Source organism: Nicotiana attenuata, unplaced genomic scaffold, assembly GCF_001879085.1.
Source record: "Nicotiana attenuata strain UT unplaced genomic scaffold, NIATTr2, whole genome shotgun sequence".
NCBI lineage: Eukaryota > Viridiplantae > Streptophyta > Magnoliopsida > Solanales > Solanaceae > Nicotiana > Nicotiana attenuata.
The window spans coordinates 39,205-49,138 of NW_017675747.1; the positions used below are offsets into that span (position 1 = coordinate 39,205).

Below are 9,934 nucleotides of genomic sequence, written 5' to 3' on the forward strand. Positions count from 1 at the left end.
AAACAGACTCTTGCAAAAATACAGGGTAAGGCTGTGTATAATAGACCCTTGTGGTCTGGCCCTTCCGTGAACTCCGCACATAGCGAGAGCTTAGTGCACCGGGCTGCCGTTTTTTATGCTCTTGGTCATATATTCGATTATAGTAAATGAAGTGAATTTCTAAGAAGTGTAACATCATGGTATTAGAGGAAATAAAGATTTTGGGTTCGAGCCTCATTGTCACCTTCAAAAACAAATTCACATGATTGGTCAAAAAAATAATCGAGCTGCACATGGTAGGGACAGACTAACCACTGTCAAATGATGGTTAATTGGACACCCTTTGCCAGAACATTATAGTGTATATAAGTTAAAGAGTAACTTTATATCATATCTATTAAATCATAGACACCCTTGAAGCGAAATTCCTTGCATTAAAGTAAATATAACATTTTTAAAAATCGAAAATCTTTTATGTCTCAAACAAGAGTACCAAAAATAAAATCAGGTAATTTATCGGACTCGGTCACATAAATTCCTCTCCTTTTTGGTGCCCTTGTAGGCTAGTATTATGCAGGTCACATTTCAAGTTAAGTTGTTCTAGAAAATATTAGTTGTTCAGTTAGTTGACTACTTGAACTTTCACCTGAGGGTCCGATTTTTGTTTACAGTAACGACAATTGAACAAGCAACTGTAGCTCTGTCCATTCTCCGGGAAAGGATCGATCAATTCGACCTTGTAATGGTGGATGTCAACATGCCAGAAATGGACTGCTTTGAGTTCATCAACAGCACTCAACTCATCAAAGACATACCTATTATTTGTAAGACCAAATCTCTCAAATTCTCAATTAATATATGACTCTTAAGTCTTAAAAAGTGTCAATTTTTCTATTTTTGGATCCTTATTTGGATTTTGGTTCTGATTTTTCATATTTGTAGTAATGTCATCAAATGTGAAGAGGGGAATGGTGGAAGAAGCAGTGGCACAAGGGGTATGTTTCTTTTTTATGAAGCCAATTTCAACAAAGAAACTCAAGAATATATGGCAACATGTGTATAGGCACCAAAAGAAAGTAAGTCAAAATTCAGAAAACAATAAGGCTAATAATCAAGTTGAAGTAATGGACAGTACAACTTGTGCTAATAAGAAATTGCAAGACACAAAGGGAAAAAGCATAGTGAATTCTGCAGAAGAAGAGGATCATTCGTTGGTTTCGGAAAAACCTATGGACGGACAACAGAAGAAAAGGCGACGCCTACAATGGACACCAGATCTTGAAAAGAAATTCAAGAAGGCCGTTCGCAGGTTAGGACAAAAAGGTATGTTTATAAAAACTTGGTTGTTATCATAGCACAAACCAGGAAAAAAAGCCAGAATTGGTGAAAGACTGTAGAAAATGAAGTGATCTTAAGCAGGCATTTCACTAAATGTACTTTATTTTACTGTCTTGTCGATTTAGCCCGTCCTAAACTTATAATGGAGATGATGGATGTTCCAAATTTGACTCAGAAACAGATTGCGAACCATCTGCAGGTATCTGAATTTGCGTTGAAGTTTGTCATTACTAATCATCACTGCGCTATTCTTTGCATATTTTCTTAATTACTGTCATTGAACTATTTGATTTATTAAAAAAAAATATCTTTTGTGCTACACGGACCACCATAATTCTTCAATATCAGACACATCTGAAACGGTCCAAATTGAAGCGATCATGGTGGTTTAGGAGAACACAAGAATCTGCTAGCTAGTGCTTCTTCCAACTTTCTCGTAGCAAACTTTTAGAATAAGCACTTAGCAAGGTAGTTCATGTCTTGAAATTGGTAGACGAATATTCTAGTTGTGACATGAATAGTCGAGGATTAAGGTTGTGGGTTGACAGACAGTCTAGAGTTTCGTCTAGTCATCCTAGTAGTATTAGTACTAGTCTTGTATTTTGCTATTCCTAGCCCCTTGATTGACTCTATTTTTATAGTGTCGTATTGTTAGATCTCTGTTATTGCACGTATCTCCATAGGCGCATATGTCTAATTACCTTGTTGCTATTAGTATCTGTTTATTGCTTCATTTTTCAATTTTCTTGAGCAGAGGGTCTTTCGGAAACAGCCTCTCTACCGTCATAAGGTAGAGGTAAGGTCTGCGTACATTCTACCCTCCCCAGGCCCCACTTGTGGGATTTCACTGGGCTTCTTGTTGTTGTTGTTGTTGACATGAATAGTCGACGCTTTTCTTATTTCTTTCATGTTTTTGGCCCTCCTGCAGAAATACAGAGTCCAAAAACAACAAGCTCCACATGTTCAACCAGCTACTTATTCCATACTTAACCAATCTAAAATCATGTCGCAAACGCCACACCCTCTGGTTCCATTAAGTCATTCTCAATATGGAATTAATTCTGTGTCCCAGAGTTTGTCTTTCCCTTTGAACACATCAACATTGTTGCATTCTGGAACCAATATGTTTAATCACTTTCCAGACAACGGACATCGTTTCAATGTACTGAATTCAAATGAGTTCGCGGCAAACTTCAACGATCCATTTCAAGAAACATACTTACCTCAACCACCTGCACTTCCTTCTTTAGTTTCACCAAATCCAAACGATTATGTCTTGACGGAGTTGGATGGTTGGAACGATTATTTAGCTTCACCTGAAAATCTCAATGGCGAAATGATAGAAAATCAGATTGACAGTTACTACAGTTGGCTAGAGAAAGATCCTATCAGTAGCAGTTCAACTCAAGATAATGTCCCTACAAGGTCAGTTTATATATAACAAAAAGCAATGAATCCTTAGCTTATTGTTTTTTTTTTCCTGTCATTTTGTAATACTGTAGATTTTTGAACAACAGGAGTCAGAATCCTTGATATGGACAAATTGCATTTCTGGAGTAACGGGAGAAGATGTTCGATAGTTTTCATTGATCAATTGCGATTGGATTATTTAGAACTCAGACAATCTTTATCTTCTGTTTTCTGAACTTAAAACAACTGTACGAGTATGTTCCATTATGTTTTTTTAATCATAAGACTTTTTAGACAATTTCTTCTATTAATGTTATCGTAACAGTCCAACCTACTAGTGATATTGTCTGTTTTGAAAGTGTTTTTTTTAATCACTAGTGGGTTGGGTTGTTACATATGGTATCAGAGTCACTCCGCGTGCAACCTTAAAAGATCGTGGAGCAAACCTCACCGAGGTTGCTGACACATTAGGCGAATCCCACATGACAAAATACGAGAGAGATGTTGGGTATATAAGTAAACAGGCGTTAAACTCTAGTGACGCATTTTAAAGTCATGCAGGCCTAGGCCCAAATCGAACAATATCACTAGTGGGTGATGGGTTGAACTGTTACAGTTATGAAGGAAGAGTATGAAAGAATGAAGAGGAAAAGAAAAGATCAGTGCATCTATTCCTTTTCATTCCATTCTAAACAAACAAATTGCTCATTGTTAAAGAACAATATACACTTCAACAATGTTTTAGTACAGGAACTTAGTCCAGAAATGCAAACCAATGTAGCAAAAATTATCACAAGAAAAATAAGATTGGCAAGGCATAAAGCAATATAAAGTCCAATTGTTGCTACTGACGTCATAGCTTGGCAAGGCATAAGCAATACGAATTTATGATTATATCCACTTTTTTGTGTGTATTAGTACATGCTGATTTTGTAGAATTTTTTTGACGGACTCCTAGTGGCTGGAAATTTCATAGGTCCATAGAAAACGGCCTTGTAACCAATACTCATTACTTCGCCATGACTTCCGGATTCATTTTATGGCATTTCGCGGTGATGCAACAAGAATTTATGATTATATCCATTTTTTCATGTGTCAATACATGCTGATTTTCTAGAATTTTATTGACGGACTCCGATTGGCCTTAAATTTTGTAGGTCCTTAGGAAACGGCCTAGTGGCCAATACTCATTGCTTCGCCATGACTTTCTTGACCAATTTTTTTATATTTCAGGGTCATGCAATACAAATGTGTGATTATATCCAATTTTTCTTGTATATGTACATACTGATTTTGTAGTATTTTTTTTGATAGACTCGAATTGTGAATAAAAAAATTATGGAGATGGGGAATGATTAGAGGACTTTTTCCCCAAAATGTGCAATTTTGGCTGGAAAATTTCGCTAGCATGTATTTTTTTGTGAGAATTCAAAAAGTATGCAAAACGCTTATTTGGAATACGATTTATATATGCTCTAAGTTAATTGAGGTAACAGACTATGCAAGAGATGTCGTTTTCTTAAATCGCATTTTATAATGTAACTTATAAATCGCATTTCTAAAACGCAACACTGTTCATAGCGTCCTGATCAAACTACTTGCCCTTTTACATAAGAAATATCCTTTTTACAGAAGAATAGTATTTTCTTTAGAGGAGCTTAGTCTAAGAAAACAAACAATTGTAACAAAAATCATCACAATAAAAAGGAAAGACAAGGGAGAATGTCGGAATTAAATACAATATACACTTCAACAATATTTTAATACAAAAATTTCGCCCTCTTATGCTTCTTCCTTAGAACTATCGTCAATATTCTTAATAGGACCTTTACACCAATGTCTACCACTGAATATCCACGTAGAAACGACGAGAATGAGAACGCCTCCGACTGCGACAGGAGTGTAATTGAAAGTTTGATCTGTTATAGGATAGGAAACAGGCAAAGAGAAGAGCACAGAGATGAGTGCAACCTAAAATACAGATATCCAACCTATAATAGTCCTGTATCATCCCAAGGTAAATCGCCCTCGAGTGAACATTTTTCGACCTAGAGTTAACCTTAATAAGACAGGTATAGCATAAGCAACATAAAGCCCAATTGTTGCTATTGATGTCATGGCTTGAAATGCTACCAAGCTTCCAAGAGACTTCAATTCCAATGCACAAAAAAAAAAAAAAAAAAAAAAAAAAACAACAACATTCTTAGTAAGGGAGTGAATAAGAAAAACCTATATAAAAATGGGCAGTCTGGTGCACTAAGCTCCCGCTATGCGCGGGGTCCGGGGAAGGGTCGGACCACAAGGGTCTGTTGTACGTAGCCTTACCCTGCATTTCTGCAAGAGGCTGTTTCCACGGCTTGAACCCATGACCTCCTGGTCATATGGCAGCAACTTTACCAGTTACGCCAAGGCTTCCCTTCAAGAAAAACCTATATGAATCAAGAAAAGCGTATGTACCGTTAATGCCATGCAAAATGCTACAAGGGCTGACATCCAGACTGCATTTATAGGAACATCTTGTTTGTTCACTTTATGCAACTGCGACGAAAATGGCATTGCTCCATCTCTGGAGAGTGCATAAGCAATCCTGCGAAAAATGAATGCAAGCATAAAACTTTATCGACTCTAGTCAGGTGCGGAGGGACAGTATTAGATATCTGTTTAGACGAACCCGGTAACTTTTGCTTAGACTCTATATTTGTATCAAATAATTCATTAAATTTGCATAAATACTTAATTGCGAGCCAGTAACTAAGACGAGCTATAGGTTCGACTGCAAGTTCAGAACTCATAAACTTCAAATTCTGGTTCTGCCACTGGCTCTAGTACAGAATTTGAGTTAAACAACGAGAAAAAAATCCTGATCAAGCATATTTACCTTGAGTTGCTAGTTAGTGAGCTCATACCAGCAAAGAATACAGCAAGACCAGCAATACCTAAGCAAATTACAGCACCAACACCACTGCCATATCTACTCATAAATGCCTCATAATAGATTTGAGCAATGGCATGACCACCCGAATCGTTGTTTTCGCTCAAAAGATGCGAAATATCTCTAACTGCAAAGGTTATACCAACTACGTAAACCCATCCTGCAACAACTGCTATGCCAATTGCACTTACAATACCTTGTGGCCCGTTCTTATCTGCGTCTTTAGTTTCCTCCGACTGCAAAAATATTTCGTTAAATAACAAATAAGATAAAGATTCAAGAGATTCGCTTTGAAGCAGAACTCACCATATAGGCGGAAGCATCATAACCTGTCAATGTATACTGGCTCATAAGAAGTCCGAGGACAAAAATGTAGAAATAATTGTTTATACCGTCCTGATTCTCAGTGTTGAAGTTTGTAAACACAAACTCAGGACTGGCTCTTTCAGTTGCAACCACGGGAATTACAATCATGAGAAAGCAACCTGTAATCGTTAACTTAATTAGAGTCGATTGAAGGCAGATTACTGTAAATTGTAAGGTTTGAATAGAGAAAGTAGGACTTCATTATATACCGAAGAAATTGCAGGCAACGCCTATTTGTCCAAGGAAAGACAGCATTGAGATAGGAAGACTATTTAATATAGCATGTATTAGTAGAAATACGCCGTGGAGAGCCATAACGACATATTTAGAGATCATATATCCGCCTCCATTTAATCCACCAGTGCTAAGGAGAATCATCACCTGAACTAACTGTGCCAGTGAAAAATCTATACTTGTTGTGAGAGCCCACTGCAATAAGATTTTCCGTTATTGATTAGTAGTATTGTTTTATTTAGATACATTTGTGAATGTTAATATGAATAACTTTTCGCAATACCTGACCAACAATGTTGAACCTGCGAAATGAGAATGAAAGGAAATTTTAGTGAGCAGAAAGCAATATGAAGATGTAAAGCTTAAGAACATCATTTTTATCAAAATATAACTTATGACTGATGAATGTCGCAAAACATATACAAGCAGATATTTTGACCACAAGTGGGGTCTGGAAGGGTAACATGTACGCAACCTTTGACTATATATACGTACATTATGCTAGAAGTTCTGTTTTTCCTTATTTTTCGTGTATCATTCTGTCTCCGCCACTACATCGTCTGAGTATGAAATCCGCTCCTAAACAATGTAATGGCTAAGGGTCCTGACTCCTGAACTAAACTGCAACTTGCTCTCTCCACATTATGTTAAAGTCATATAACATCTTCTTTATGAACTAGACAGTTTAACATTGAGAACTCAAATGTTGAATCGCGTGGAAAGTCTTACTGCTTTTTTTTTTTGTTTAACTCTAGTGTTCAGAATACTGACCTAATTAATCCAGATTCATGCCGGGTAGGTCCCATTTAAGAGCGAAACGCTTCCCACCAGGAATTTCTCCATTCTCATGGCTCGAACCCCGTATGTCTGGTTAAAAGATTGAAGGATCTCATCCATCCCACCATATCCCTTGGTGGTTGTGGAAATAATGGCTGACAGTGGACTCATTGTGGGCCTACTCTAATACTAGCATATAACTATTTGTGTAACCAGCTTAAACTGTTAGAGATATTACACTTTTTATTTACTTATTATGTCTTCAACATCCAAAATATCAACGTACTGATTCTTACATGAACTTAGAAAGTCTAACAACTGAAAGTAATATGATTATTAAAAGGACGGCCCAATGCACTAAGCTCCCGCTATGCATGGAGCCCGTGAAAGGATCGGACCATAAGGGTCGATTGTACGCAGCCTTATTCTGCATTTCTGCAAGAGGCTGTTTCCACGGCTCGAACCTATGACCTCCTGGTCACATGGCAGCAACTCTACCAGTTACGCCAAGGCTCCCCTTACAACAGCGTAAAACTAAACAAGCAAACGAAGAAATTACCAGCCAGTGATCCAGGATGCAAAAGGACCCCAGCTTGGACCAGCAAGCTTAGCACTCCAATAATAAAGACCTCCAGAAGTAGGATAAGAAGAACAAATCTCAGCCATTGATAATCCAATTAACATAGTGAACGTACCAGCAATTGGCCATCCATAAATATATGATATAGGTCCACCAAAATTTAACCCAGTGCCCATTAGTCCGTTTAATCCGGTTAATACTGATACAATAGAGAATGATATAGCGAAGTTCGATAGCATCCTGCAATTCAATAATAACAACAACAACAATAACGTAGTAAGAATATATCAGGTATGTATGGGTCAGAATCCGACCCCACGATAATTAACGAGGTTAATCCCGTTTCAAGCTAATTCATGATTGATTAGTGGTACGACCACTCAGAATTGACGATGTTCAACCCGCATCCGGCTCGATCAACAAGGCCATGGCCTGTCCGCCACCATAAAGGCGAGATCCCAACGTGGTCACGGCCACTTATTGCCAGCTCACGAAGCCCACAGCTATAAATACTAAGAGTAGAAGCCCTAGAAAGGGGGCTGCTTCTTCTCCACTATAGACAGGAGAGAGAAGGGAAAAATATAGGAAGAGAAAACACCATTATAAGGCTCTGAACCTCTTCATGGAGAGGCAGACCAAACAAGTATTATCAATAAAAGTTTCGAATGTTTCTCCCCCTAAGTCTGAGCACTTATTTTCGTTTCTTTCATTTGGTCCAACGGATTATTACGATTTGCTATGATTTTCCCGTGATTATTTGTATTGTTTTGCACTCATAAGATATGTAATAACTTTTGAGCAAATAATTTGGCGCCGTTTGTTGGGATTTCATAGCAAAATCGTGTAGTTCTTCCATGGACCAAAAGGAAAGAAACGCCGGTTGGGAAGAACAACCCAGCAACAACAAGCCAAAGCGGCATATCAGGCCAATGGAACTCGAAGATCTCGAATCGAGGTCCGGTTCCTCTGTCCCTCATCCATCTAATGGTGCAAACAAGAAGAAGCAGCCCCCCTTCTTTTGGGGAGAATCTTCATAAGAGATCTCCCACATCCCTGATAAAGGCTCCATCCAGAAACCAGCACGGAGGAATCTCGAATCGAGAAGCGCTTCGAGACAGTCTACATACCCCGGTGGGGAAGACAACGATTAAGCTGCTCAAGATCTCGAATCAAAACCGAGCTTCAGCTCCCAAAAACCCACGAACCAAAAAAGTTCAACTACGGTTGAACCAAGACAGGCTATGCGCCTTCACCAGGAAGTTCAACTACAGTTGAACCGGGACTCCGGCTGCGTGCCTTCGCCATTAAATCCAGGCTATGCGCCTTCACCAAAAAGTTCAACTACGGTTGAACCAAGACAGGCTATGCGCCTTCACCAGAAAGTTCAACTACGGTTGAACCGGGACTCAGGCTATGCGCCTTCGCCATTATATCAAGGCTATGCGCCTTCGCCAAAAGTTCAACTACGGTTGAACCAAGACGGGCTACGCGCCTTCACCAGAAAGTTCAACTACGGTTGAACCGGAACTCAGGCTACGCGCCTTCGCCATTAAATCCAGGCTATGCGCCTTCGCCAAAAAAGTTCAACTACGGTTGAACCAAGACAGGCTATGCGCCTTCACCAGAAAGTTCAACTACGGTTGAACCAGGACTCAGGCCATGAGCCTTCGCCATTCAATCCAGGCTATGCGCCTTCACCAGAAAGTTCAACTACGGTTGAACCGGGACTCAGGCCACGAGCCTTCGCCGTCAAAATCGACTAAGTTCAACAACAGTTGAACCGGGACTCAGGCTATGCGCCTTCGCCATTATGTCAAGGCTATGCGCCTTCGCCAAAAAGTTCAACTACGGTTGAACCAAGACAGGCTACGCGCCTTCACCAGAAAGTTCAACTACGGTTGAACCGGAACTCAGGCTATGCGCCTTCACCATTAAATCCAGGCTATGCGCCTTCGCCAAAAAGTTCAACTACGGTTGAACCAAGACGGGCTACGCGCCTTCACCAACAAGTTCAACCACGGTTGAACCAAGACAGGCTATGCACCTTCACCAAAAAAAGTTCAACTACGGTTGTACCGGGACTCAGGCTATGCGCCTTCACCAAAAAGGTTCAACTACGGTTGAACCGAGACTCAGGCTACCCGCCTTCGCCAAAAAGTTCAACTACGGTTGAACCAAGACAGGCTATGCGCCTTCACCAAACAGTTCAACTGCGGTTGAACCAAGACAGGCTATGCGCCTTCGCCAACAAGTTCAACTACGGTTGAACCAAGACATGCTATGCGCCTTCACCAAAAAAGTTCAACTACGGTTGAACC

At 39.5% G+C, this 9,934-nt stretch overlaps 2 protein-coding genes across 2 annotated transcripts in view; one reads left to right on the forward strand and one right to left on the reverse strand.

Moving 5' to 3' along the window:
- The first annotated feature begins 545 nt into the window (after window positions 1-545).
- On the forward strand, window positions 546-3,005 carry LOC109220400 (two-component response regulator ORR26-like). Its single transcript, XM_019384873.1, has 5 exons — window positions 546-803; window positions 922-1,302; window positions 1,443-1,516; window positions 2,246-2,742; window positions 2,835-3,005. Exons 1-5 carry the CDS (start codon window positions 722-724, stop codon window positions 2,848-2,850), a joined length of 1,050 nt encoding a protein of 349 aa, XP_019240418.1. The 5' UTR covers window positions 546-721; the 3' UTR covers window positions 2,851-3,005.
- Window positions 3,006-4,435: 1,430 nt separating this feature from the next.
- The window catches only part of LOC109220401 (amino-acid permease BAT1 homolog), a 10,696-nt gene continuing 5,197 nt past the window's right edge, over window positions 4,436-9,934 (reverse strand). Inside the window, exons 2-8 of the mRNA XM_019384874.1 lie at window positions 7,596-7,856; window positions 6,543-6,561; window positions 6,235-6,454; window positions 5,966-6,144; window positions 5,606-5,895; window positions 5,185-5,314; window positions 4,436-4,875 (exon numbers count right to left, since the gene is read on the reverse strand). Coding sequence (XP_019240419.1) covers window positions 4,735-4,875; window positions 5,185-5,314; window positions 5,606-5,895; window positions 5,966-6,144; window positions 6,235-6,454; window positions 6,543-6,561; window positions 7,596-7,856 — 1,240 coding nt within the window. The 3' untranslated portion in view covers window positions 4,436-4,734. The remainder of the gene's footprint in view (window positions 4,876-5,184; window positions 5,315-5,605; window positions 5,896-5,965; window positions 6,145-6,234; window positions 6,455-6,542; window positions 6,562-7,595; window positions 7,857-9,934) is intronic.

Excerpts from the sequence above, each read along its gene's own strand:
- LOC109220400 (XM_019384873.1), top strand. The coding sequence starts at position 722 with ATGGTGGATGTCAACATGCCAGAAATGGACTGCTTTGAGTTCATCAAC. Across the intron at positions 804-921 it reads CAAAGACATACCTATTATTT|TAATGTCATCAAATGTGAAG; the intron begins GTAAGACCAAAT and ends TCATATTTGTAG. Across the intron at positions 1,303-1,442 it reads TCGCAGGTTAGGACAAAAAG|CCCGTCCTAAACTTATAATG; the intron begins GTATGTTTATAA and ends TTGTCGATTTAG.